This window comes from Falco cherrug, chromosome 9 (genome assembly GCF_023634085.1).
Source record: "Falco cherrug isolate bFalChe1 chromosome 9, bFalChe1.pri, whole genome shotgun sequence".
In the NCBI taxonomy this organism is placed as follows: Eukaryota; Metazoa; Chordata; class Aves; order Falconiformes; family Falconidae; genus Falco; species Falco cherrug.
The window spans coordinates 30982158-31009746 of NC_073705.1; the positions used below are offsets into that span (position 1 = coordinate 30982158).

A 27589-nucleotide genomic window follows, 5' to 3' on the forward strand; every position below is an offset into this window, starting at 1 on the left:
CTATAGGGAGACATTCACAGATCAACAGATCAATTTACACTTTGAAATACAAGACCGATGTGTGTTATTCCAGTTATGTGATCAGTAGGGGGGATTTTAAAATTCACCACATTCACAAAATAAGTCACCAGGAGTAAATAAAACAAAATATTTTGGCAAGTGGTGGGCAGACTTGCTAACCAGGCTAACAAGGTATTTGTCAGCAGTAACGAACACCTACTGATTGAGTGATAATGGCATTTGGTTGGTACGCTGTTATTCTACAGTTAGCAAACTCGTTGTCTTTTTTCCTTGTAAGCTGGACTTAGATATCTGTATTTTAAATACTTCAGTTGTTCCCTTGTGACCAGGAAATGTTTGGAGTGAACAAGACTTGTCTTTGTCTGGTTCTGATTCTGGTCCTTCACGTTTTAGTTCCAATCTAGTAAGTGCTTTCATGGTGTGCATGCTTTAATAAACAGGGAAATAACATTTGGTGAACTAATGGGGGGTGTTGTCTTCATGTTCATGCAGGGGGGGTTGGTTAATTTGTTGGAAATAAGTGTATACCTGTGTGACACACATTAATGTGTACTTGTGCATGAAACGTTAGCAGAGACTAAAAAGAAAGTATCATCGTTGTGTAGCCGTGTTATTGCAGTGCCTGTGAGTCCCAGTCATGGACCATGGCCCTATTATGCTGGGCAGAGTATAAGTATTTTAACAAAAGAAAGACAGTGCTGCCTCGGAGTTCACAAACCGATGTGATCATAGCTCCACTGAAAGGTTAACACTATGTCAGAAATTATGAAACAACAATGATTCTGGTTGACAGGCTTCCTCTTCAGTCATCAAACCCATTTGTTCTTCTGAATACAAGGTGTGTATAGGTACAGCGTGAGCTCATTTCAGTGGGAAATGTTGAGGAGTGGGATGTTTGTGGGTGGCTTTTGTGAGTTTACTGCTTTTAAAATGAAAAAATCTCTTTCATTTTTGGAGCATTTTAGCTCCAAACCCCAATAAAAATAGTAATAATTGAAATATTAATGTATTTGCTATCCCTTTATCTTAATGACTTAAATGATACATAACTAACAACAGTCATGGAGGTTTTTTCCTGTGTCAAAAGCCATGCATCCTCAAGGAAAAAATTGTAATGCTATTTCTGTACTCTTTCCTAGGAAAGGATTGGGTATAGCTTGCAGTTGTGTATGCTTGGCACTGTTCATTTCCCAGAAGAGTTCACCAGTATTCTAGGCCTTGGGATTTTTTTAATTAAAGAGGTCAAAATCCATTATATCAAAATTTCAAAGAATTTACCAATTAGCTGTAGTCTGCGATGCCCAGCAGGTGGCTTTTATACTATTAAAGGGAGATTGTTTCCATCTCTGATCAAAGCAAAAACAAAACAAAGGAAAATATAGAATATTTTGCTGTACACAGTGCAAACCACATGCTGTGTAAATTATAGGTGAAAACTGTACATGAGACACTGTTCAGTCATACCACTTCAAGAAAAAAATTAATATATTTTCACTGTTCCTCATGAGGATTTTAATGGTAATGTCTAAATCTGTTTAGATTACTAATTATCTGAGAAGATTAGACAGCTGAGAAGATTAGGTAACTTGCTATTTCCTAAAATGAAGATTTTAGCATTTTCTTATTTAAAAGTAAAAGTAATAATACACCATTAATTAGATTAATGAATTTGCTAGAAGTGAAATTGGTAAAAGCAGAGCATGCCAGAACGCCGCAAGATGCAAAGAAGTTCCAATTTGCACCTTTCAATGAATCTAAACTTCCCCGATTTTTGCCTACTTAAAAGAATGTTTGTGACCTTTTGACCCTTTTTGTTATCCCTTACTCAGAAAGGCCTTTATTCTGTAAGGCTTAGGTATAAAAAAATAAAAAGAGCGTTAATGGCATAACAGTCCTTTCTGATCACCCTGTGTAAGATGTTTATGCAAAGTGTCAATAGAAGCAATTGGCCTAACAGTGTGACAACCTGCTTTGCTTGGAAATGGGCTAATCTCCTGTTTGGGTTATCCAGAGGTCAGGTAAGGATTTCTTTTTTTGCACTCCCGTAGTGCCTGGGTACGTAACCTGCAAACACTGCAGGGCAAAAATCAGAAGCAACTCAGCCCAAGAATGCCACAAAGCATTTTTTTTTAATCTTTCTCTTTTTGCTTTTCCCGATTGTTTTTTTTTCCCCTGCCTTAGTTAATTTTTCCCTTCCTGGTCCCATCCCAGAGCATCTGAGTGTACAGCACATGACGATGACAGGGACTCTGCCAGTATCGTTATCTGCTGCTTCACTTTGTTGGGTTGGTGTGTTGAGTTTGTTGTTTGGGGGGTTTTTTTTCCCAAACAGGCATCATCATCCCGCTCTTTTTTGAAGTTCACGTGGAAACCTACTTTAAATCTCAGTTTTTGAGGGCTGCCCCTGTTGCCCTGTCACAGCAGGCTGGAACTCAATAAGCACTCAGGCAAGCATAGCGGGCCAGGCAGTGGGCCTTGGCGGGCTGCATGCTGTGAACTCCTGCCTCACTGAATCAGCTTCTGTGTGTTTTTATAACTGCTTTTTTTTTCCCTGTTAATTATGCCCCAAGGCTGTGGAAAGACAGCATTTATCTGTTTCAACAGACTAAGCAGCAAGTGTTCTGACATGTTTATCAGGCAAATTGTACCTGACAAAAGGTAATTACACATGCAGCAAAGTCCAGAAGTAACTGGGTGATTAGGGGTTAATAAACTGTTTAGCATAAGAAATATTTGGCTTGTATGCAGAGAGAGTGGGCCTGAAGGACATAACTGACAGCGACAGGTTAAAAGAATTACTTTTCTTTTGGTGAAACGCTTGACTTTCCTTAAAGGTAAGCGGGACATTAAGCGTACAACACCTGGGTTTTATCCCCAGCTCCTGAATCACTGGTGCCTATGGTACAGCCAAAGCTATTTGCTGACACTCTTGCTACTTGAGATAACAGCACCATTCCTACTTGTACTAAGGTACCTTGATAATTTACAATTAGGATTTTTGTAGTATAACCAACACAATTGGTATTGTCCAATGGACACTGTCCCCATTTCTATCTGCAAAGCCCCCATCTCCTCTGTCTCTGTTGCTGTGTTGACTCTATGCATAGCTAGTCTGCAAAGTTGCATTCTCTTCAAAGATTATTCCTGACAGTTGCTCAAAAGTAAAAAGGAAAGGGCATCTGTATGATATCTGAGGATGTGACAAGAAGCTCAAACAGCATTGAAAGAGCCGGATGGTCAATTCCAGCAGCTCCCAGTGCACAAAATTCTCACGTAATTATAAGATGGCCTAAATACAGGACTGCAGCTAAGCTGCCTAGGCCTTTAGGTAATATAAGACAAAGCTTTATTGAGCAATGATTACCAGTAATTTCTAGCCGGGCGTGGCTGTTATCACATAGATACTGGGAAAAAGAAAGAGAACTAATGTTGAAGAATAAGTGTAGGTGTCCTGTTTGAAACCAGAATTCTGACCCTAAAATCTTAAGGATTCTTGAGAACTTTTTTCCCCCTGTGGCATCAATATTGTAATGTTTTGTGTTAACAAACCCGTTAGGTCTTAAAGTAGGAATTCTTTTAACAAAAAAAAAATAGTTTAGTATCTTTTACAATAAAATAATTGTGTCTAAAATAAAAGTATTCTAATTATAAATAGCAATGTTACCTGTATAATGTAAGAGATGACTCTAGCCTTTTATGTAAGTATATAGGAAGACCTTTTTTTCCGAGTGGTGTTTATTTCAAGCAGAAAGAGCTAAAGTTAGACATAAAAGGCATTTAGGAAATAAGTAGGCATGAAGAAAGTTAGAAAATCACAGTATTGTAGAGCATCATTCAAAATGCAAGTGCAGAACAGCCACCAGAAGCTGAAGTTACCTCTAATGTTAGAAGTGTATGTGTGACTAATAACATGGTTTGAGAAGGCAGCACTGTTTCATATACAGTAAAAGGAACATGCTGCTCGCTGATCATCAGCCTGATGATTCCAAGATGTTGGATAATGGTTCCACTTCTGTCACACCTTTGGAAGAGACAAATCCTCTAAATAAGGCAGAAGTGTATTACTATATCTATCTTGTAAATATAAGTGAGGGATTGGACAGTCTACTGGACACTGTATCTGCTTTACTAGAAAGAATATTTTAAAAAAAAAAACAAACTCGGAGACACACACCTGATACACATGCTTCTTTGCAAATTATTCCTAGTTAGAAGGGCTTCCCTTGCTTGCATGGAAGCAAATCCTGCTTCATTATAAATAAATTCTCAGGTATAGCATTGCCTGTCTTAGCTTATTTTTCATGGCTGTTATGGGATAAAGAGACTACAACAGTGCCATTGTTCTGGCATAGTAGAATACGTATATATCTGGTTTGTTAGGTGCTTCACAGTGTTTCAGCTGTGTGATAAGTGGGTTCTGACAGAACACCCTCGGGTGTTCCTTAGGTGGGGCTGGGTGGCTGACTAACAGCTAATGGTCTGCACTGCCTCCAGACTCTGAGAATAGTGGAAGAGTGCCTTTCGGTCTGGTTTGAAGTATTTCCCATATATGTTAACTTTGGAAAGATGCATGCACAAAATAAACATTTTTCCTGTTGTAATTTCAAGGCAAACAACGTACTTTCTAACCTCGAAGAAGTCACAGCCAAGTAACACCAGTGTCATGTGCTACGCTGTGGATTTTGATTGATTTTTGAGGCAGGAAAATATTGATAAATATTTTTTATTTTATCAACAGGATCTGCTCTGTGCACGTGTTTCTCTTACTACAGTGTACATCAGTGTGGACCATTCCTTGCTAGACAATAAATCTCGTTTTCAGTTATGGTCTTGGTAATAGCTACAGTTTTAGTGGCTAAAATAGTAATAGGGAGATGTTGCTTTAATTTGGCCTTCAATAGGTTGATTCTAGTTGTCACAGTCAGTAAGAACTACTGTCACAGAATCAGCAAATTCTCCTGTACTTAATGCTTCACAACTGAGAAGCCTTGGGGGGGGTGAGCTCATCTGAACTTAAATCCCCTAATTTTTTTATGGGTTTTTTTTTTTTTTAATTGTAGCTGATACTCTTTTTGGCAAAATTAACACTTTTACGATTAGACTTGCCCTTGATACAATTTTTCTTTTTCCACATTAGTAGTAATCACAGTATTTAAAAATGTGGAGATTTACAACCTTCTTTTATTTCAGTGGAACATAACATTTCCCACATATTACGTCTCTGTAGTATGAGTCACGTCAGCATGTCAAGCCAAATCCAGAAAGTATTTTCATTGTATCTCCACCCTGAGTACTATGTAACATTACCAAAGGCTGTTCCCTCGCTTTGTGGTTTCGCACACACCTAGTCCCTTTCACAGTATAAAATCATTTTAATATGCATCCATTGTGAATGAAAATACAGCAAAAATACAGGGGGAAAGCTGGGGCTTTTTTCTTTTCATGAAAACGGTGGCCACGTTTTCATGATGAATTTCATGTAGCTATCTGCTTGCATAAGCTAAAAAAAGGAATTCTTACATCTTCATGTTCTTCTGTTATTTTCAAGAATCTTTATGTATGAATTTCAAGATAACTTTATCCTTTACTAAAATACAAATCATCTATCAAAGGATTAGGTAGGCCAGTGTTTCATTGTCTTTCCAAAGGTACGTTCAAATCACATGAGGTAGCCAAAATATTTTCTGCATCTTTGAATGAATGAGCTGTCTTCTAGATCATCTGCCTATGGCCAAGACAGTCCCACTTTAATAGAGGCCTTTCTATACAATCAAGAGGAATTAAAGTGCTTCGTTTAAATAAGGCACACGTTTTTGTAGAAAAGGCAGTGTAAATCAGAAAGGAACAAAGCAGCAGAAGCTGAAGCAGAATAGAGTCAATAATACATCTGCCGCATGGCCGCAGGAGTGAAGGTGAATTTGGTGTTGTGCTCAAGGGAAGCTTTGTGTGGGTAGATTGAAGTTATTTCCCATACACATGTGACGGTCCTGGGACCAGCAGCTCATTTCTGCTAGACTGTCCTTGCTGCCATTGGCTACTCGCCAACCTGCTCCCGTTGCAAAGTGCCTGCATTGACTGTACATCCGCCAAGTGCAAAGTCAGATGCAGGTGGTATGAATGGCCAGGACACAGATCCGAAGAGCTGCACACCAGGCAACTCTTGCCCACCCACAGCGTACAGTACATGCTGTCAAAGCCCATTACATACAGCAATACGCCACAGCACAGAACTGCAGCTGTGAGGGGGACAAAATGCACAATGCATAATTGTGCACAGCAGCAGTCCAGTCCCAGCAGTGTCTGCAGCTCCCTGTCGTGTTTTCTCCAGCAGCAGGGCACATTTGTCACACTGCAGCCCCTGAATACATATGCAGAAGGAGGGAAGGGAGCTATGATTGAGTGGCATGTGTCATTTGATAGCATGTCCCTGGTCCTTCGTGTCATGTCATGTCACATGTCGTGACAGCTGCTTTAATTTAGGAGATTAATTAGCATGAGGCTGGTTGTGAGCAGCTCTTTGACCAAAGAGTGTGGAGCAGGGAAGAGGCTCTGAGTACATTCCCCCTTGCTGACAGTGGCTTTCAGGGTGTTAGCTCTTCAGAGCCAGGACTGTCTTGGAGTGCACAGAATATGCTTTGTGTTCTCTTGGGGCATGGTTTTACCTCCTGTGTTGAAAAGCAGCAGACTCCGTAGTCTGTGTAGAGCCTTACATGCCTACCTGTGTTTGGTCAGGTGATAAATGAGGTGCCATCTCCCACCCCAGCCTTCGCTATCACTGGGGTGTCCCAGAGCTATGACACAGTCAGACGGTTGATTCAAGCGCTGGAAGTATGGTACGAAAATAGCTCGTGCAGTATTGGCCGGGAAGTTTCTTCAAACTTGTCAGCACTGTAATTCTATCAGTCATCAATGGCTTTGGCCTGCACGTTGCTAACAGCATACAGAGCTTCAGCGTTGCTTAGGATTTACCCAGAATCCTCAATTTCAATGTTACAATAAGGATAAGAAATGAAATCTCTCACCTTTGATTTACTGAACACGACTGCTGCAGGAGCATTGGCACAGTCCTTTATTAAGGACTGTGTCCCATGCAGAAACCATGACAAGTGGTGTTGTAATTAGTAGTAATTTATTAATACGTTCAGTTTGCTCCTCTGTAAGAGAGAGGGGAGATGAAGTCTCCAGATTATATCGTTTGGGTTCCTGTGGTTGTCAGCTTTATCCTCCCAGCTTGTCTTGTGCGTCTGCCTGTCCTATCATTCCACGCTTTTAATCATGCTTCTGAATATATCAGACAGCCCCTGTGAGGACTGGGCACTACTGACTGTTGTAACACAGGTAATTAGAAGTGATAAGTAACATGCAGCAACAACTGAGGCAGTTGGTTTCACAAATGCCACTAATTCCTGAGTTATCAGAGCCTTCCCAAGTCTGTTTGCTTAGTGACTAAAGGCATGGCCTTTTCAGCTCAGTAGTGCCCATCCTGAGAAAGGTCCACTTGCATTTGACCTTGATGGCTATCATGGATGTGTAGTCAGCAGAGAATGAAACAGCTTCCTTACTTTTTATACACCTTTCACCCATGTGAGATAGCTAAACGTGAAATCTATATGTCACTCAGGTTTGTAATGAGCCCTAGAGGACAACTGTCAGAGGTTGGTTATAAAGCCAGGGAATGTTACTACATTATTTGTAAAAAACTATACTACAAGTATAGAAGGAGTAATTAATTAGAAAATAATTTGTTTAAACTTGACACGTTATTTGTAAATAAGAAGGGGATTAAGAAGTGGAAAAATTTGGAGAAAAGAGGCATATAAATTTGAAGATGTGAAGACCAGGTGTATGCTTTTAAGTATATTGTAATTATAGGTAATTGAGTTGGTGTTACAATTTGGGGGATGAGCATTCCTGGAGAGCTGTGATGTTTTATCAGACTGAGAAGTTTGAGCAAGGCTGGGCTCTCAGAGGTGCGGTCCTTCTCTTGGTGTAGTCTGAGAAGCCAGAGGAGCGGGCACCTGCTGCTGCCCTGCCTGCAGGCACCGGGGCTGTTGGTGGTGTGCCCTGGCTGTATCCGCTCAGGTCTGGCCTAGCAGAAGCAAATGTTTAAAGTGAACAGGGTTATTTAAATAGCAAAATGGTATGACTTGCAGTAGCCTGTTACGTTTCTTAAAGTGGTTTTATTATAGAAAATGCTGTTCCACCCCACCTTTCTGGCATTACCGAGGCAGCGAGTCCTCCAGGCAAGCAGGGGCTCTGGGTTACGCTGACGACCCAGCTCGGTGGAGCTGCCGCGGGCGCTGCGAGCCAGGGGCAAAGTGTTGCTAATGGTTCCCCGCGCTGATGTGAACAGTAGGTTCGGCTAACACAGGGCAGCCTGAGAACAAGCGGCGTTTGCCCTCAGCCGCAGGACGAGGCCAGGCATCAGCTGCCAGGGGAGCTGGAAGCACCCCACCACTGCTGACGTCAATGGGAGCGGGGCCCGCTGGCCGGCAGGTAGCCGTGGGAAAGGCTGTGCCACCCGCGCCCCGGCCCCTGGCAGGGCGGCCGGCTGGGCCTGGTCTGCACCCCGGCGCGGTGGAGGGGGAGTTAGGCTCTGAGGGCGGCGAGGGTGCTGGCCGCTGGAGGCTGGGCATCGCCTCTGCCTGCCAAAGCAGTGTGTTTGTGGAGCAGCGGCTCCGAGGGGGAAGGCCCGGCGGGGAAGGGCAGCCGGGTGCAGGGCTCTCCCTGGGAAGGGTGGCCGGGTGCAGGGCTGGGAAGGGCGGCCGGGCACAGGGCTCTCCCTGGGAAGGGCGGCCGGGCACAGGGCTTTCCCTGGGAAGGGCGGCTGGGCACAAGGCTCTCCCTGGGAAGGGTGGCCAGGTGCAGGGCTGGGAAGGGCGGCCGGGCGCAGGGCTGGGAAGGGCGGCCGGGCACAGGGCTCTCCCTGGGAAGGGCGGCTGGGCACAGGGCTCTCCCTGGGAAGGGTGGCCGGGTGCAGGGCTGGGAAGGGCGGCCGGGCACAGGGCTCTCCCTGGGAAGGGTGGCCGGGTGCAGGGCTGGGAAGGGCGGCCGGGCACAGGGCTCTCCCTGGGAAGGGCGGCCGGGCACAGGGCTCTCCCTGGGAAGGGCGGCTGGGCACAGGGCTCTCCCTGGGAAGGGTGGCCAGGTGCAGGGCTGGGAAGGGCGGCCGGGCACAGGGCTCTCCCTGGGAAGGGTGGCCAGGTGCAGGGCTGGGAAGGGCGGCCGGGCACAGGGCTCTCCCTGGGAAGGGCGGCTGGGCACAGGGCTCTCCCTGGGAAGGGTGGCCAGGTGCAGGGCTGGGAAGGGCGGCCGGGCGCAGGGCTCTCCCTGGGAAGGGCGGCCGGGCACAGGGCTCTCCCTGGGAAGGGCGGCCGGGCACAGGGCTCTCCCTGGGAAGGGCGGCCGGGCGCAGGGCTCTCCCTGGGAAGGGTGGCCGGGCGCAGGCTGCGCTCAGGGCCGCGCTGTTCCCGCCGTGGGGGTGCTTGGGGCTTCTCCGGGCCAGGAGCGTGCCCGGGGCTGGGGCCGAGTCACTGGAGCAGCCACCACGCAGAGCACAGCGGGGGTTTTTTAATTCACTTAGTTGAGACTACCCGAACCTCTGGTTTAAATTACTGTGAGCGGCAACAGACACGAGTATCCCCTGCCCGCTCCCCACGGTACCGCAGGCTCCCGGACACCGGAGTGTGAAGCCGTCGCGGCCCCTCCGAGGGCCGAACCCGCACGGAGGGAGGCGGGCGGGAGGGGCCGGGCAGGTGCGGGGGCGGCCGCCCTCCTCCTCCCCGCAGGGCCGCTCCGCGCCCCCTCACCCGCCTCTGCCCCCCCAGCTCCTGGACCTCTTCATGGTGTGGGACTGGTCCACCTACCTGGCCGACTACGGGCAGGCCACCTCCAAGTACCTGCGCGTCAATCCCGGCACGGCCCTCACGCTCCTGGAGAAGTAAGTGCGGGGCGCGGGGCGGGCGGGGTGCGGGCGGCGCGGGGCAGGGCCGGGCCGGGCGCCGCAGCTGCCAGCCCGCATCACCGGGCGGCCGCGGGGCCGGGGCGCCCGCCCTCCCCGGAGCGGCGGCGGCCAGCGCCCGGCGGCGGCGCGGCGCTGTCCCGGGGCGGCGGGCGGCGCGGAGCTGCGGGCAGTGCCGGAGCCCCGGGGGCAGCCGCGCCCACCCGGGTGGCCGCTCTCGGGAAGGGTTTGGCGGCGGGGAAGCCGGTGCGGGCGCTTGGGGCGGCCCGGCGAACGGGGCGGACAGGGCACGCAGCCGCAAACCGGGTGTCAACCTGCTCGTAAAAACTGCATCGAAATATGCCGTGAGTGAAAGGCGTTCTCTAACGGTGTTTTCCCTCCTCTCCTGCCTGCGGTGAACGCGCATCTTGCAGAGTTCACAGAGGGTACGTATCGTCTGTATCGTCACAAAATCTTGCTTCCCGATTTTCGCTTCTGAATCTATCGGTACGGGAGATCGGCGATAACGATATCGGGTGATTTGACGGTGAACAAAACACGCCCGTTCGCTGAGCCTGAACTTACCGTGGAAGCAGAATGATGCTGACGGGGTTTCTGGTTTGCTTCTGTCCTAACGCAGTTGGGAGGGCCAGTTTCCTGCCGAGGTGATATTTGCTTAATACTTACGGGCGATTTGTGTAGTAATATCTGTTAAAACGAGTTCTGCGTTGCGGAAGTTGAAGAACACACAGATAACGGGTTTTGTAATCTTTCAGTTCTTATTAGCAGAGAGACCAAAAGAGGAACAAAAGTAAACCTGTTTAAATAGTTTGATTTTTCCTTTTCACATTTATGTTTCTAACATGTCTTGCATCATTTGCTTTTTTATTTCTCCAGAATGAAAGACTCTAGCAAAAAGAACAACATTTTTGCTCAGTTCAGGAAGAATGATCGTGACAAGCAGAAGCTAATAGAGACTGTGGTAAAGCAACTTAGGAGTTTAGTGAACGGTATGTCCCAGCACGCATAGGCCTGGTAAATCGACGATATCTCATCACACCAAGAAGTATTTCTTAGCCACTATTTCTACCAAGCAAGCGGTGATGCCAGTTAGGACATTCGTTTGACCAAGTAAAGGAAAAATGCAGTAGATGGCTTGCATACAGAGTCTTCAGCAAACAAATCTTTGTACGTATTTTTAATGGATCTGATACTATTTTGTATATTGTAAACAAATGGTGAAAATGAGACTGTACAATAAAAACCAGGTCAATCGTATTGTACATGGAACAGCTGAACTGTAAATATGTTATTTAAATATCTACGAACACGGTATCCAAAATTTTGCTCCGGGTAGGAATTATTTGAAAAATGATCCCTTAGTTGCTGTTTTCTGGATGAATCCTAATTTAATGTTTTTTAAGCATCGGGATAGTTGCGTTTCAGATGCCGCCTATCGTTTTCCTGCATTAAATGTATATTAGCCTTAAAGTGATTGGACATAATTTTGTATACCGGATTTTGTAGTCTGGAGGTATGAAAGAATCTTTTGATTTTTAGTACCTTTGAAAACTACCTGAGAACTAGACTTGGTATTTATTTAGCATTAGGGCTTATAGGCTTTGTTCTGCAAAAGGGTTTAATCTCGAGGTTGTGAATGTAAATAACCACTTAAGTTCTTTATAATGTGACATTTTGTTTTGGTTTAGTTTTGTTCCTCAGGGTTACTATTTCTAACTGTACTTTTGTAAGATCCCGGGTTCTTTCCCCCAGGTTGCAGTGAGGAATAGATTTGCCACTATTGGTTTCGTGCCGCATCTGTTTGTCAGTATGCGCTTTCTGCCGCAGACCCAGCCCAGCGATTAGCGCTTCGTCCCACCGCCGGTCTCTTCGCACTGTCCCCTCCTGGCTGTTTTAGACACAAAGAGAATGTCTAACAAATACAAACCAAATGGAACATGTAAAAATAATGTACATTTTCGCTGTATTTTTAAGTTATTGACGGTCGAAATACAGTAATATAAACCTCCTCACCCGTATTCCTGTTTAATTTCACGCACTGGAAGGCACCTCAGAGCTGGTCTCCTTGGGACCGGTACGGGTCCCGGCTCCGTGGTGCTCTGCCCCCGGGACAAGCGGGCAGGGGTCCGGGCGGCCCCGACGGCGGGGTGCGGGCCGGGGGGCAGCGGGACCTGCCCCGGGCGGCCGGGGGGCGGCGGGGCTGGGACGCTCCCCGCTGGGGGGAGCCCGGGGCGGGACTCGCTGCCTCCGCCGGGCGGCGGGAAGGGCCGGCCGAGGGGGCGCCGGGGGGCTGGCGGCGGGGACACCCCGCGCCCAGGGGCAGCCGTCCGGCCGCGGAGCCGGCGCTGGCCGGGGCGGGGGGCGCCGGGGCCGGCCGTGCCGTGCCGTGCCGTGCCGTCGGGGGGGCGCCACGAGGGGCCGGGGGGGCGGGGGAGCGGCGCCGCGGCCGCAGCCTCGCGGAGGCGGGGGCTGCCCCGGCCGCCCCCGCTCGCTCTGGCCGGTCCCCGCGCCCCTCAGTCGCTCTCCGCGGTCCGCCCGCGCCAATCACCGCACTTGGCCGCGCTGCTTAAATATGCAGCGGATACGTCACCTCCGAAGGTGGATCGGGCGTAAGTGGCCGATATCTATATAAATGTGGCCGGGGGCGAACCGGCAGCAGGAGGCGAGCGGGGCCGGGCGGGCAGCAGCCGGCAGGGCCAGCCGCGCAGCGCCCGCCGCCGGCAGCGGAGTCGCGGGGCGCCCGGCCCCCCGCGTTTGACAGCCGCCGGGGCCGCCCCCCAGCCGCCCGCGCCCCCAGGGCGGGGACCCGCCGCCGCCCCGCGCCCGCCCCGTCCCCCGCCGCCCGGCAGGAGGATGCCGGCGGGGCTCTCCTGGCCCGAGGCGGCGGCGCTGGCGCTGCTGGCCCTGGCGCTGCTGGTCGCCCTGTGCCGGCACCTGTGGGCGCTGCGCTGGAGCCTCAGCCGGGACCGCGCCAGCGCCCTGCCCCTGCCCAGGGGCTCCATGGGCTGGCCCTTCTTCGGGGAGACCCTGCACTGGCTGCTCCAGGTGAGGCGCGGGGGGACGGGCACGGGGTGGGAGGGGGTTGGCGGGAGCCCCGGGCTGACCCGCAGCTCGCCCCCAGGGCTCCCGCTTCCACAGCTCCCGGCGGGAGAGGTACGGAAACGTCTTCAAGACCCACCTCCTGGGCCGGCCGGTGGTGCGGGTGACAGGCGCTGAGAACATCCGCAAGATCCTGCTGGGTGAGCACACGCTGGTCAGCACGCAGTGGCCCCAGAGCACCCAGATCATCCTGGGCTCCCACACCCTGCTCGGCTCCATCGGTGACCTGCACCGCCAGCGCCGCAAGGTGAGCCTCGTGGCCGCCCTGATGGGCAACGCAGCCCAGGTGGCACCTCCTGCCCAGGCTTGGCCCTCGGCGGAGTGCGGGAGCCCCAGCTTTAACCGCCTGCCTCTGTTCCCCCCCCTTCTCCTTCTAGATCCTGGCCAGAGTGTTCAGCCGTGCCGCCCTGGAGAGCTACCTGCCGCGGATCCAGAAGGTTGTGAGCTGGGAGCTGCGGGGCTGGTGCATGGAGCCGGGCTCCATCGCAGTTTATTCCTCCACTAAAACCTTAACTTTCCGCATTGCAGCTCAGATTCTGCTGGGGCTCCGCCTGGAGGAAAAGCAGTTCAAGGACCTGGCCAAAACTTTTGAACAGCTGGTGGAGAACCTCTTCTCCCTGCCCCTCAACATCCCCTTCAGTGGGCTGCGCAAGGTACTGCCGCCTGCCCTGCTCCCTCTGCCTGGGGGCAGGGGCCCGGGCCCCGGCGGCACAGATCCCCTGTCCCCAGGCCTACCAAGGGGCACTGCCCATGGGCCAGGACGTCTGCAGCATCCCGTTCCGGGTCTGAGGGCCTGGTGTCTTGCCCAGCCCAGCCATCTCCCCTGAGCTGTGCGCTTCTCACCTGCTCGTGGTTGGCTTCCAGCACCTCCAGGCACTGGCTGCAGCTCATTGTACAGCGCAGGGCTCCTCTTCTCCCTCACCCCAAATGTTGCCTCTGTTGGCTCTGGTTAGTCTATCACACCTAATCCTGTTCCATCTTGTCCCTCCTGGACTCATGTCAGCCCGCAGCAGATGGGGCTGTGGGCTCGGGCACAAAGGCAGCTGGGCACGGTGCACCTCAGGTTAGCACTCCCTGTGCACCTCAGGGCAGGCTGAGGACCTGAGACCCTCTTATGGTCCTCGGTCCCTTGCCCCCCAGCAGCAGAGAGACAGTGAGGGGTCCTGGAGGGGAACATGGCAGAAGGACAGTCTCCTCTGCCTCTTGCATCCTGCAGTTTCTTCCCTGCTGCCCTGCCACTCTTTGCCTGTCTCCCCACACTCCTGCTCTAGGTATCCGTCCTGTGTCCCACCCCTCCTCTTCCATTTCAGTCTGCTTTCCCTCCTCTGACTTTGGGTTCTCCAGCCTTACCACAGCTCAGGTCTCCTGCCCCTTTTAGCCAGGTCTTGCCCAATCTCTTATTTCCACAGTGAGCTCTGCCCCACCCGGTCACCTTACCCAGCCAGTCCCAGTTCTCCCCCAGCCTCCCTGCTGCTCTTCTCCACCAGTTTGAAGCTCACGTTTTCCCTGTCCAGTTTCCCTTTGCAGGTTTTCACCAGTGTGAGTGTTCAGCCCCCATCTTGTCCCTCCCTGTCCTCTCTCAGGTCACCCACAGCCTGTCTGGCCCCAGACTACACTCTTCAACCTGCATTTAGGTCCCCTCGTCTTTCCCCTCGCTCCCTGCCCTGTTCCCTTTGTCCAGTCCTTCCCACCCCAAATCTCAGCCTTTGGATCTTCTTCCCAACATCTAGTCATGGCCATTTTCCATCCGAGTTCTCTGGTCCTTCCGGCCTTTGCAAGAGGCATCTTGATACGGAGCCATACATTCTGTGACTCCATCCATCCCACCTTGCAAAGAGATCGCTGATCACTTGACTCGCTGCGATCTCACGTAAATGTTTTGCTGCACAGGAGTGCAACATAACTGGAGATGAGCTGGGTATGATTGATGTGTCTTTAGCTACTATACCCTGGTAAAGCCACTTACTTGCTCCTGTCTCAGATGTGCCTTGCTGCTTGGACTCGGTTTTATTAAGTTACCTCTTCTTGTCCCTCTGGACAAACTTCTTTTGGACCTGACATAACTGTGGGTTTGTTCAGCGCACGTGCCTCTGGACTCGGTACCGTGGGTTTACTTTGCCTCTCAGAGTGTTTCTTGGGACTTGTCATATGTGATTCACAACAGCAAGGCAACAGAATTTGCAGCATTTTCTCCCAAAATGCTGCCTCTTGCAAGGCTCTGGGGCTGGGCAACAGATTAAACAGTTCTTGCTGTTACAGATCCTGGGATTAAGGATTGCCACACTTGGGGTCCCCCCGTCTCTCTGGAGAGGGGGGCGGTTCCTAAGACTCTCCTGAACTGTTTCTGCCTCCTGCAGGGAATCAAAGCACGGGACATGCTACATGAGTTTATGGAGAAGGCTATACAGGAAAAACTGCAGAGAAATAACCCAGAAGATCACAGCGATGCTCTGGATTTCATAATAAACAGTGCCAAGGAGCATGGCAAAGAATTCACCATGCAGGAGCTAAAGGTAAGGAGAACCCCTGCCTGCAGTGTCCCTTCTGACTCGGTAGCTATTTGAGAAACCTGGGCAGAAGGTCAGGAGGAGGGTTGTGTGGGGACCCACCACTAGCTGCTGGCTCCTGCCCTCCTCTCACCGTCTCTGAGGACACCATCTCCTGTGCAAGTGAGAAAGCTCGGGCTCTGCTTGCTCACCTGCTCTTGTAGGATTGTGCCTCTCTGCATTAGAAGAGAGCTGGTATTTAAAGAGGGATTCAGTGCCTCTTCTACCCTTCCTCTTCATGGCCTCCAGGCTTCAGTCTGTCTTAGGGTGCTGGTAGGGTTATTTGGCTGTGCTCTGTAGGTTGGTATGGACTTCGTAACCTCCAAGATACTGTCTCGGAAATATTTAGAGCTAGTTGCGTGCTCCTCAGACACCCCCAGCATCTGGCATAGTGCAGCGTGTACATCACATCACCATATTCCTTGAGGCTGTGAGCCCAGAAACCTCTGAGACAATACATCAAAATGGGTCCAGGGACGGAATGATGGATGCTGGGTCATTCCCCATCACCTCATCATTAATTATATCATCTAGTTTGTGGATTGCTATGATGCAACGTGATGCATCGCTGTGACTTAGGGATGAACCCAGCACCCTTACTGAGCCAGAACTGCCAACTCAATGTGAAGAGTATGTTGCCAAAGATCTTGGGAAAAAATTGTCCCTGGTACTGCGTCATTCATAGCTCCAGGTCACTTGGTGTCAGTGAATGGCAGATAACACTGCATTTATATAACAGGTTTTGAAGCAGTTTTGCGTGGTTCCAGCATCTGAATATAGTTTAAAAGTGTTTGAATATAGCCTAAAAGTAGTTTTGTCATTTATTTAGATATTTACAGGAAGCTATACAAAGATTAATGTTTTATAAATATTTTGTAAAAGTGTAATCTCTAAATCTAAAATATTTGGAAAGCTTTACAGCAACTATTAGATACAATTAATACCAGCATATATTCTTAAAGTAATTTTATTTTAATTATTATATTATTTATTCTACTGGGGTGGTTTTTATTATAATATAAATATTCTTAAAAAATAATTGCCAGATTCAAAATGTGATCAATTAAGATTTATTGATCTCTTTTGGTATTCACATGGACATTACATACAAATAATTATGTGATCTTTCATCATGGTCCTGGCTCTGACCACAGATGGAATAAGGGGATATGAAATGTAACACGGAATGACATGGCAGTGACCTCAGGCCAGCTGATTCAAATGGTAGTATGTCCATATGCTATCCTGTACCTTTACAGTTACAACATTTCTACCTTGTCTGCATTTAACAAAATGGCTTGCAAACCAAACTGCCTACGCTTGCAATGCAATTATGGCAATATTCTCCACTCTAATAAAACCGTAGTAGAGCTCTCATCCAGTGAAATGGTGTAACTGGATAAAAAGTTCAAAGTTGTCTCAGAGTTGTGGATATATCTGACTTGGAGAGACACTCCAAACACTGGCACACACTAGTTACCAATTTGCTTTGTGTTCAAATGATTTTGAAGGACTGTTTTCCCAGAAAATTTCCTAAATATTTTGCACTACTGGCATGAACTCAGCAGGACCCTTGAAATATAAAGGTCATTTAAAAGATATCACTCTGCCAAAAGTACTGCTTTAAAACATCTAAAACCTTGGAAGGATTAAAAAAAACCCATCCCATCCGACGTAATAATGCTGCCACTGGCTGGCTGTCAGTCCTGCCTCCCAGGACAGGGAGTCGGGCTGTAGCACAGGGACAATACTGGTGAAGCTGTGGGAAGATGCTGCCTCCCAGTCACCGGTTATGTTAGCCTTGTAAAAGCAGGGAGGGAAAGTCAGCAGGTCGGTGTCACAGTGCTGTCAGAGGTTGGTGCAGGAAGTCATGAGGGCTGTTATCCCAAGCTGCAGAGCCTGCCCTGAATTCCTTGCATGGTATTGAAATGTCTTGGGTTTTAATTGCAAGTGGCAGAACTGAGATGTTTCTTTTCATCTGCGTCTGCTGCCTTGTGAATGTAAAAATTCCTGCTAACGCCTGCAGGTGTGATAGGGGTTGACAGGGATCTGTTATTTCAGAGGTTTTATTTCAGCTGAAAGATGCCCTTGAGAGCTGTGCTTGGGCAAAAGCCTCTAGCCCAGCCAATATACAGTGCTGGGGACAGTAGCAAAGAGTAAAAGTCCTTGTTACATTACCCTTGACCTTACCAGACTTGGCTCCAGGTACCTTCAGGTGTCCTTCCCTGTGCTTTTGCCTTCACCTCTCCAGAAACCGGTGGTGTCGGAACCATTTAAAATCCAGACACATAGCTGTGTAAAGGAAACTGCTGTTTCCCCGAGGGGTTTCGCTCCGCTTTGCCCCTGCACTGGAACAATTTGTGCTGTTGTGCCAGCCAGGTCCCAGCCCCTCCCTGGGCGGCAGCTCCATTGTGCTTCTCCCTTGGGCTTCTCCAGTGGGTTTTGGCTCTGGCCTCTGGCCTCAGCAGTCCCAGCTCTGGGCTACGGACCCGCTGGCACCTTCAGATGGTGCCGTAAGTTTGAGCGTTATGTTTGCTGTCAGAGACATGACGTGCCATGACCCAGCTCCAGGCAACCCTTAACTTCTGGAAAACAATTTCCAATAGTTAATAACAGCAACCTGGCATGTGCTGTGCCATACAGACCCTGCAGACAGTCCCAGGAAAACTGGGAGGCTGCGTGAGGATCCGTGAGCTGGGACAAGGGACGTGTTATGAATTTGACTGTGCTGTGGTCTGTCTGAGCTGGTTAACCTCCTAACTTGTTATGGACACATCGTCTATGGAGCTATCAGGAATACTGCTGTGCTTCAGGCTGTAAAGCTTGAAAAGCAGCAAGTCCTTTGCCTGGTGTGTGCATCCCGGTGGGAGAGCTCCCTGCGGGCTGCAGCACCTCCTGGGCTGAGCTGCTATAGCAGGGAGGGCTTTCTGCTCTCAACTCTGTTGGTTGGAGTCCCCTCCCAGACAAGCAAGTGGCTGATTATAATTGGAAGTGGATCAAATGCAACCTGTTTTAGCTGCCAGCGCATCTAGGATTTATGCATAAACACACAGCCTCATAACCCCTGGCTGGGCAGAAAGGCAAAGTTTGGGCACAAAGGGAAATTGGCAGATGAAGGTAAAAAGTGTAATGCTTGAAATGAACTTCACTTGGTATGCTAAAATGCGTGTTAAAAATGCTTCTCTAAAATTTGTAAAACCTGGGAGGAAAGCTCAGAAGAGCTGGATTGGAGGCGATGTGTACTCATCTCAGTTGCGTTTCTGCATCAATCGCTTGGCAAGTGAATGTCCAGTTTGCACAGAAATGAAAAAACAAGGGTGGCTTGTTTTGGTCTCTGCCAAAACAGGGTTTGTGGAGAGCAGAGGGGGGCCAGGGCCCTCTTCACGGGCAACCTGCAAAAGGTGAGAACAGTCTGAACCACAGCCAGTTTAAAATGGCATTCACACTTGTCACCTTCCTTCCTCTCCCAGGAGTCAGCGATTGAGCTCATATTTGCTGCTTTTTTCACCACGGCTAGTGCCAGCACCTCTCTGATCCTCCTGCTGCTGAAGCACCCCTCAGTGATAGAAAAAATAAGGCAGGAGCTGATGTCCCATGAGCTGTACCAGCAGTGTGAGCGTTGCCCTGCGGGACCCTGCCCGGACACCCTGAGCGCCCAGAGCAGGGACAGGGAGAAGCCACTTCTTTGCCCCACGGCCAAAGATGCTCGCGAAGACCAGAGCCAGTCCCCGAGCCCGACGGAGGAGGGTCCCCTCCAGCCCCATGCCTCGCTGGAGCCCACCCTCCCCCAGAGCTGTCCCTGTGCTGGCCCCCAGCTGCGGGCACTGTCAGGGCAGAGCTGCTGCTGCCCCTCAGACATCAGCCTGGAGAAGCTGAGCTGCCTGCGCTACCTGGACTGTGTGATTAAGGAGGTGCTACGGGTGCTGCCCCCCGTCTCTGGAGGCTACAGGACGGCGCTGCAGACGTTTGAGCTGGATGTAAGTGCCTCGCATGCCAACGGGCTGCTGAGGAGCTGCCGCCTGCCACTAACTGCGAGCACCCTGTGTCCAGCACAGCGGTGGTGCTTGGCAGTGTAACTCAGGGGGAAGTGGCACCCGGCAACCTCCATGGGTCCCAGCTGGGCTGGAGAGGAAAGGAGCTGTGGAGCAGATGGGCAGTGTGGTGGAGCTGTCTCCATGCTCCCTCTGCTCACCCTCCACCAGCACAACTGTCTGCACAGGTATGTAATGCTCCTCTCCTCCCCTCTTCTCTCCCCCTCCCAGGGCTACCAGATTCCCAAAGGCTGGAGTGTCATGTACAGCATCCGTGACACCCACGAGACAGCTGCTGTCTACCAGAGCCCCCCTGGTGGCTTTGACCCAGACCGCTTTGGTGTCGGCCGGCCGGAGGCTGCAAGCCGCTTCCACTACATCCCCTTCGGCGGCGGGGCGCGGAGCTGCATCGGCAAGGAGCTGGCACAGGCCATCCTCAAGCTGCTGGCCATTGAGCTGGTCAGCACGGCCCGCTGGGAGCTGGCCACCCCCAGCTACCCCGCCATGCAGACCGTGCCCATTGTGCACCCCGTCGATGACGGGCTGCAGCTCTACTTCCACCCCCTGCAGCCCGGCCATGGCAGCAAGGCCTGAGCCAGGGGTACGCTGCCCCCCCCAGCCCTGGCATCAATGCCCCTCTGCGGCTGCTGGGGGCAGATCTCTGCTGCCCCAGGCTGGGTATGGCACTGGGTCACTGCAGAGCAAAACCCCAAAAGGCTTTTTGTTTTTCCTCTCCTTGTGTGCAAGCCGGTAGGGAGGGTCCTGCAGAGTCCTGCTCCCGAGCACCGGGGTGAACCTCAGCCCCAGCCTGGGGGTAAAACCTGCTGAAGCTGCTGATGCAGAGAGCATCCCCCCATGGGGGCTCAGCTAGCCCCTTCCCCATGCAGGGCTCCAGCCACCGGGGATGGGGAGCAAATCTCCCAGCCCCACAGCTAAGGCTCCCAGAGCTTTTCTGTCCCAGGGTTACCTCCTGCGGGTGTGTTACAGGAGACACAGGGTGATCGTCCCGCATACTGTAGCTTTCTAGATGTAAAAAGAGGGAAGCTGGGGGGGGGGGGCTCTGCAGGAAAACACAAGCCAGGTCTGCCCAAGCTACGGCATCAACTGTAGCTAGACTAAAAGGGCGTAAAGTGGCTTTTATTGTAAATATTTAATCTCATTCCTGCACTTCCCATTAGAGCTGGCACAAAGAGTATGTGTCGTGTTCACCCAGTAGTAGTAGCTGAGTATGTTGTGCCTGAGCACTGCGCTGCTGCTCGAGGTCTGCCATGAAGCGTCCCTCCGGGGTCCCCACAGGATGCGCTCCCCAGCCGCAGCCTGACCAGGGGATTGGGCTGAAGAAGGTAAGGGGGCTTTGGGGAATAAACATTTGGAAAATGGACATTTCTGAATGTCTACTTTGTGGTAGAAAATCCCCTGTTCCTGATGATGCCGTTTATGTTGCAGAGGGGGCATTTGTAAGGTGACACAAGCCCCATGGTGGCTAGCTGGTCAGAGACTGACCGTGTCACCTCCTGCAGCCTAGCTCTGCCAGGGAAAGTGCCTGGACAGCAGCTCTGTAGGTCCGTACAGAAGCTGGTACCTGGCACTAAGCCTGGGTGCTGAGGGCACCTTTTTACGTGGCTTTTGAGTGCTGTCTGCCTTGCTGAGACATGGGGTATTTCTCTCCTATGTAAAATGAAGCGAGTCCTGTTGCTTGTGCACTGGGAACAGAGTTGGGCTGAGTTCCTTGTCCCACTGCAATGTGTTTGCCAGTTCCTTTGAGCTTCACCACTGCTCCCCACCGTCACACATCCTGCAGGGAAACAGCGGGGGAAACCATCTACCTTGTTCCTCCAGCGCACCCTGGGCCCGGTGGCACGGCGTGCTCCATGTGAAAAACCAGCAGCAGCCTGACCTGTGAGGGCAGAAATTGGCCTGAGGACAGCGATCCTTTGCGAAGGCTCTGGGGAGCTCCCCTACCCCTGCCTCTCTGTCATCGCCCTGCTTCAGCGCCAGCTTACAAATGACCTGGCCCTGGCCGGTTCCCCTCGCATGCCTGTGCTGGGGCACTGCCGCTGCAGCGGGGCATCGCTGCTGCCAGCTGTCAGAGGCTACCTGGGGCAGAAATGTGGCTCCCAAATGTGACAGGTCAAATCTGGAAGAGGTTGAGTTGCAGGGCTGAGTTAAGTGCTGTTGGCAGGTCGACCCCGTAGTGAACCGGAGCCTCTGCCCCTCCTGACCTTGTCCTGAAAGGTGAATCTTTCTGGCTATCAGAGGTGAATCGGTAGGTGGTGGCTGCAAGTGGCAATGACTAACTTTAATTAGCAGGAGCTGCTGGCGTGGCTGTGACCCGCAGGCTCCCAGCGCGGGCAGGGCTGCGGGCAGGGCTGGGCCTGCAGCACCCAGTGCCCAGGGCCGGGGCTCCTCCAGCAGCGCGCGGAAAAATTACCCCGAGCGCTAACGAGCCCCGTAGCCACCCGCTGAAAAATGTAACGTGAATCTAGTTTAAAAAAAAAAAAAAAAAAAGACTTGAAACTGATTTTGTTTGCAGATAAACACGAGCATTTACAAATGAAGTGTAATAATTGTTACTTGTAATCAAAGTTTGTTCATATTAGGCTGTTAATTTCTTGACCCCCTTCCAAGCTGTTTTTAATTATCCCTTTCACTCTTTACCATTTGATTCTTTTCGAGCCGGTGGCTGGGGAATACACAGCTGGGGAGATAATAAAGCCTTCCTGTGGCAATTATCGGTGCTCAGGCCACCGTATCTCGTTATTTTGATAGACAGTGAACTTGGCGCGGTTGCCGGCCGGGTTCACGCAGATGTCACGGTCCGTGTTGTAGGTCACAAGCGGGTCAGCGCCCGGCGAGGGGAGAGCGCCGGGTCAGGCTGCGGCCGCCGCTCCGGGCCCGCGCCGGCCGGGCCCCGCCGTACCCCGAGGGGCGAGGGAGCACCGCCGGGGGGGCCCTCTCGGGCAAAGGGCCGCGGAAGCGGGCAGCCCCGTTCCCGCAAGGCGTCGGAAGAGGCGGGACGGTCCCGCGTGATGCGTTGTTTGTCAGAAAAATAGTAATTAAAAGTGACGTCTCCCCCTTCCCTACACAAACACACACACAACTTCCAGCGTTTATTGAGCTTTTCTGGGAGCAAGAAAAACCGGAAAGAAAAAAGGAGGAAAAGCGAGCACGGTAGTTTATTGGTAGCGGAGCGCTCCGCGGCCCCGTCCCCCCGCCCGCGGCCCCGCAGCCGCCGGCCGCCCCTTCCCCAGCGGCCGCGTCCTCCGGACGGTGCCTCCTGTGCCGGGAGCCAGCGGTCGCCCCAGCCAGCGCAGCCTCCCCGCAGCCCCGGTCCCGCCGCGGTCCTTCGGGCCGGAGCCGCCGCTCCTCCCCGGAGAGCCGCCCCCGGTGCCTGCCCGCCAGCTCCGGGAGGGTGGCCCTCCGCGCCGTGGCTGCAGGCGGGGTGCCCGGTCGGTACCGTGCGCCTCTTCCCGGCCGCGGCAGCCCCGACGGCCTCGGGATGCCGGCGAGTCGCGGGCGAAGGCGCGCAGCGGCCCCCGGGGCGAGGAGCCGAGCGCGGCGGGTTCGGTGTTCCCTTTCCGCCCTCACCTCCCTTTCCCTCGGTGACCCGCGCTTGAACCTGCCTCGGGCGGCTGAGACGGACGGCTGCCCGGGGCTCCTTCCTCCGCGGCCGGCAGAAATAGAAGCCGGGCCTTTCGAGGTGAACCAGAGGACAGCGGACGCTCCTCCGCCGCTGCGGCGGCACAGCTACGGCTCTGCCCGGCGGGCTACCGGGCTCCCCCGCCACGGGGGACCGCCCGCCCCGTCCGGTCCCCGGCACCGGCCCGGCTTCTCCCAGCTCCGGCCGCTGGCTCGCCGCTCCTGGCCGGCGACAGCAGCGGGCGAAGGAGCTCCGCAGCTTGCGGAGCGCGTCGGCACCGGCCGGGGAGCGCCCCCGGGGGTAGGTGTCGGCGGGCAGCCGAGACCCCGGGTACCGGAGCGGGGCATTTCTCGGAGCAACCTGCTGATCGTTAACGAGCGGCGGCGATAAATCCGAGGAGGTGGCGGGCTCCCGGCCGTCAGCTGTCGGCGGCGCCCCGCAGCCCTCGCTGAGCGCGATGCAGCGGAGAGCGAGCCTGCGGCGCCCCGCGGTACCTTTCCCTCCGCCGCTCTCTGCGGCGGGCGGGATGCGCCGCGCAAAGCAAATAGTTAAAGATTTCGGGGGGAGGAGCCAGGCCGCAATCCGCAATTAAAGATGAACTTTGGGTGAACTAATTTATCGGACCAAGGTAGGGTGGGCAGCAACCTGGGAAGGGTATAAAAGGCGGCCCGCGGCGAGCCCGACCCGTGCACTCGGAGCTCCGGGGGGGCCGGGCCGGACTGGACTCGCTCCCCAGCCATGGGCTTCTCCGCCCTGGTCGCCAGCGCGCTGTGCACCTTCCTGCTGCCCCTGCTGCTCTTTCTGGCCGCCGTCAAGCTCTGGGACCTGTACTGCGTGAGCGGCCGCGACCCCAGCTGCCCGCTGCCGCTGCCCCCGGGCACCATGGGGCTCCCCTTCTTCGGGGAGACGCTGCAGATGGTGCTGCAGGTAAGGCGCGGCGATGGGGCGGCGAGCGGGGAGACCCCGGCCCCTCCTCTGGCTGCAGGGGCGGGGGGCGAGCAGCAGCTTCGCTGGGCTCCCGCGCCCAGGTGGGAAAGAGTCGCTCTCCCTGCCCCTTCCTCTTCTTCTTTTAAAAACTTCTTTTATTATTTCCCGCCCCCCTCCCCCGTCCAGAGGCGGAAATTCCTGCAGATGAAGCGCAGGAAATACGGCTTCATCTACAAGACTCACCTCTTCGGGCGGCCCACGGTGCGGGTGATGGGCGCGGAGAACGTGCGGCACATCCTGCTGGGCGAGCACCGGCTGGTGTCCGTGCAGTGGCCCGCCTCGGTGCGCACCATCCTGGGCTCGGGCTGCCTCTCCAACCTCCACAACGGGCAGCACAAGCACCGCAAGAAGGTACGGCCCCGACGGCGGGCGGGGAGCAGGCGCGGCTGCCCGGGTGCGGCGGCTGAGCCTGTGTCCCCTAACTCCTCCTCCTCCCGTCCCCCGGGCAGGTGATCATGCGGGCCTTCTCCCGGGACGCCCTGCAGCACTACGTGCCCGTCATCCAGGAGGAGGTGAGCGCCTGCCTGGCGCGCTGGCTGGGCGCCGCCGGGCCCTGCCTGCTGGTGTACCCCGAGGTGAAGCGCCTCATGTTTCGCATCGCCATGAGGATCCTGCTGGGCTTCCAGCCCTGCCAGGCCAGCCCCGACGGCGAGCAGCAGCTGGTGGAGGCCTTTGAGGAGATGATCCGCAACCTATTCTCCCTCCCCATCGACGTGCCCTTCAGCGGGCTCTACCGGGTAAAGGCCTCTGGGGGGAGAGGGGCGCCCCTGCAGCCAGGGTGGTGGGGAATGGATGGGAGGGACGGCGTACGGCCTGAATCTCACGTTGGTCTCCCTGCCGCTTGGACAGGGCTTGCGGGCGCGCAACATCATCCATGCCAAGATTGAGGAGAACATCCGTGCCAAGATGGCCTGCAAAGAGCCTGAGGGCGGCTACAAGGATGCGCTGCAGCTGCTGATGGAGCACACACAGGGCAACGGGGAGCAGCTCAACATGCAGGTGAGGTTCTCCAGCACCAGGTCCCTCCCTTTCCCCCAGCCCCTGTCTCAGCAGCACGATTATCTTTTGGGGACAAAAGGAGAGAGTGGGAAGTGTTCCCTCTCTCTCCCTGTGAAACAGACCATCTTGTGTAGCACCCTGGGGTGCAGACGGTGCAATTGGGCTGTTGGACAGGGAACCATATCCACAGGGGGCATGAGCACCAGCCCCATCCTGGCCCCCGGCTGTCTGTTCCAGTCTGGGAGTGATGTGCAGCGCTGTGGTGGTGGAGCAGGCCTGGTAAAAATACTGTGTTCCAGACCTGTTTCATCGCTCCTCTGTCTTCTGTGTAAGGAGCTGAAGGAGTCTGCCACAGAGCTGCTGTTTGGGGGCCATGAAACCACTGCTAGTGCTGCCACATCGCTGATCGCCTTCCTAGGGCTCCACCACGATGTCCTGCAGAAAGTGAGGAAAGAGCTGCAGGTGAAGGTGTGTGTCATCCCAAGAGCCATTTCTCAGGAGGGGGCAGTGGGAAGGTACCTCCAGGAGACTGTCCTAGACAGGGCTCCCCTTCACCCAGGCGGTGCCTTTTAGGGGGTGGCAGGAAAATGCCCCTCACCAAAGTGCAGCTGTTTCGCCATGCTGGGAGCCCTGACTGCCTGCTCCATAAATGCCGTGGTGGCATCTTCCTTTCCAGGGGTTACTGTGCGGTCCTAACCAAGAGAAGCAGCTAGACATCGAGGTCTTGGAGCAACTGAAGTACACTGGCTGTGTCATCAAAGAGACCCTCAGGCTGAGCCCACCTGTTCCTGGAGGATTTCGAATTGCACTCAAGACCCTTGAGCTAAATGTAAGCGGGGTTTGGGCTCAGCTCCTCAGAGCAGTCACAAAGTACCAGTGCATTCCTGTAGCCTGTCTGCCTTAGAGTGACCTGCAGGAAGCCCAGCGGGGAGGTGGGGTACACCGACATGTTCTGTGCTGACACTTCACCTTACCTGATGTGGCAAGGCTTGTCATGTCTCCTTTCTGTTCTTTTGATAGGGTTACCAGATCCCTAAAGGTTGGAATGTTATTTACAGTATCTGTGATACCCACGATGTGGCAGATCTCTTTACCAACAAGGATGAATTTAACCCGGATCGCTTCATGTCTCCATCTCCAGAGGATTCCTCTAGGTTCAGTTTCATTCCTTTTGGTGGGGGCTTGAGGAGCTGCGTTGGTAAAGAGTTTGCAAAAGTCCTTCTGAAAATATTTACAGTGGAGTTGGCTCGGAGCTGTGACTGGCAGCTGCTGAACGGACCTCCAACAATGAAAACGGGCCCCATAGTGTACCCGGTGGACAATCTGCCTACCAAATTCATAGGTTTCAGCGGTCAAATCTGAGATCCCAACGCTTGCCTCCAGCTGGATTTCTATATAGCATCTAATGTGTACATAGTAACTTCTGATAGTAACGAAGGACTTTAAATATTTAAACTTGTACAATAGTTATTTATGTCTTCTAAATATTTCAAAAGGTTATGTATTTTTTCCTCAAGCACTACAATTATGGGTCTCTGATTCATAATTAGATAATGTTATTTCTATAGAAATAAGTTTCCCCCTATTTAAAAGTCTTATTGAAAGCTGGCCAGCTAAGCATTTGAAGACATTTCACGATGGTGTATGTTTTAAGAAATATTCTTAAAGGCATTTGAAACAACAGTAACTAGCTACTCATCCAAATTACCTACAATGGTTATTGTTTGAGAATGTTTTCAGTATTACTTGTGTCTAGATCTTCTGTTTAACGTGTGAATTTTAAGTTTGTAATAAAGTTTATTTTTTATGATCCTTTGTATGAAGATTTGTGTTTATGCTAGAGAGTAGCTTAACTAGTGCATCTAAAAGGTTTTGATGTAAAGTCAGACCTGCTTTTGTGAATGAGCTATTCACTGTTTGTAGGCTCATAACTCTTCCCTGCCTCGCCTACTTGGGAATAGTAAATTGTTTTAAGTCTTAGCCTGTAAGTGGCAAGAGCCGTGCAAAATCCTACATGCTCAATGAAAACAGTACAGAGCGATAGCAAGTGCTACAGGTCTCCTTATCAAGCACATAATCTTCAGCCTTAGTAAATAAGAAAGTAAAGGGAAGCACAAGAATAATGTGTCATGTGAGTCTTACTCTGCAGCTAGGGAAAATAGGTTGAGGGAAAAAAAAAAAAACCAACCCATAAACGTCCTCTCCAATATTACTGCTGACCTGTGTAAACAGACCACTGGATCTTGTTCTGTGTTGAGTCTGCTGGCTATGACTCTTTACTTACGAAGGTGTCTCTTATCAACTG

General features: G+C 52.3%; 3 protein-coding genes across 12 annotated transcripts in view; all 3 read left to right on the forward strand.

The window, feature by feature from the left end:
- EXOC6 (exocyst complex component 6) overlaps positions 1 to 11994 on the forward strand; it is a 96238-nt gene extending 84244 nt beyond the window's left edge. For 6 of the 10 annotated variants that reach the window (XM_055721499.1, XM_055721502.1, XM_055721503.1 and 3 more), the window contains 3 exons: positions 9849 to 9961; positions 10396 to 10407; positions 10859 to 11994. In XM_055721499.1, coding sequence (XP_055577474.1) covers positions 9849 to 9961; positions 10396 to 10407; positions 10859 to 10991 — 258 coding nt within the window. In that variant the 3' untranslated portion in view covers positions 10992 to 11994. The remainder of the gene's footprint in view (positions 1 to 9848; positions 9962 to 10395; positions 10408 to 10858) is intronic. The other 4 variants (XM_055721501.1, XM_055721504.1, XM_055721505.1 and 1 more) reach the window with 2 other exon arrangements.
- Positions 11995 to 12578: 584 nt separating this feature from the next.
- On the forward strand, positions 12579 to 21921 carry LOC102055745 (cytochrome P450 26C1). Its single transcript, XM_055720716.1, has 6 exons — positions 12579 to 13027; positions 13104 to 13328; positions 13459 to 13734; positions 15439 to 15594; positions 19098 to 19604; positions 19890 to 21921. Exons 1-6 carry the CDS (start codon positions 12836 to 12838, stop codon positions 20250 to 20252), a joined length of 1719 nt encoding a protein of 572 aa, XP_055576691.1. The 5' UTR covers positions 12579 to 12835; the 3' UTR covers positions 20253 to 21921.
- A 1960-nt stretch (positions 21922 to 23881) lies between these two features.
- Positions 23882 to 27094, forward strand: LOC102055579 (cytochrome P450 26A1). The gene is made up of 7 exons (XM_055720677.1): positions 23882 to 24225; positions 24412 to 24636; positions 24735 to 25022; positions 25135 to 25284; positions 25618 to 25752; positions 25961 to 26113; positions 26305 to 27094. Exons 1-7 carry the CDS (start codon positions 24037 to 24039, stop codon positions 26644 to 26646), a joined length of 1482 nt encoding a protein of 493 aa, XP_055576652.1. The 5' UTR covers positions 23882 to 24036; the 3' UTR covers positions 26647 to 27094.
- The last annotated feature ends 495 nt before the right edge of the window (positions 27095 to 27589 follow it).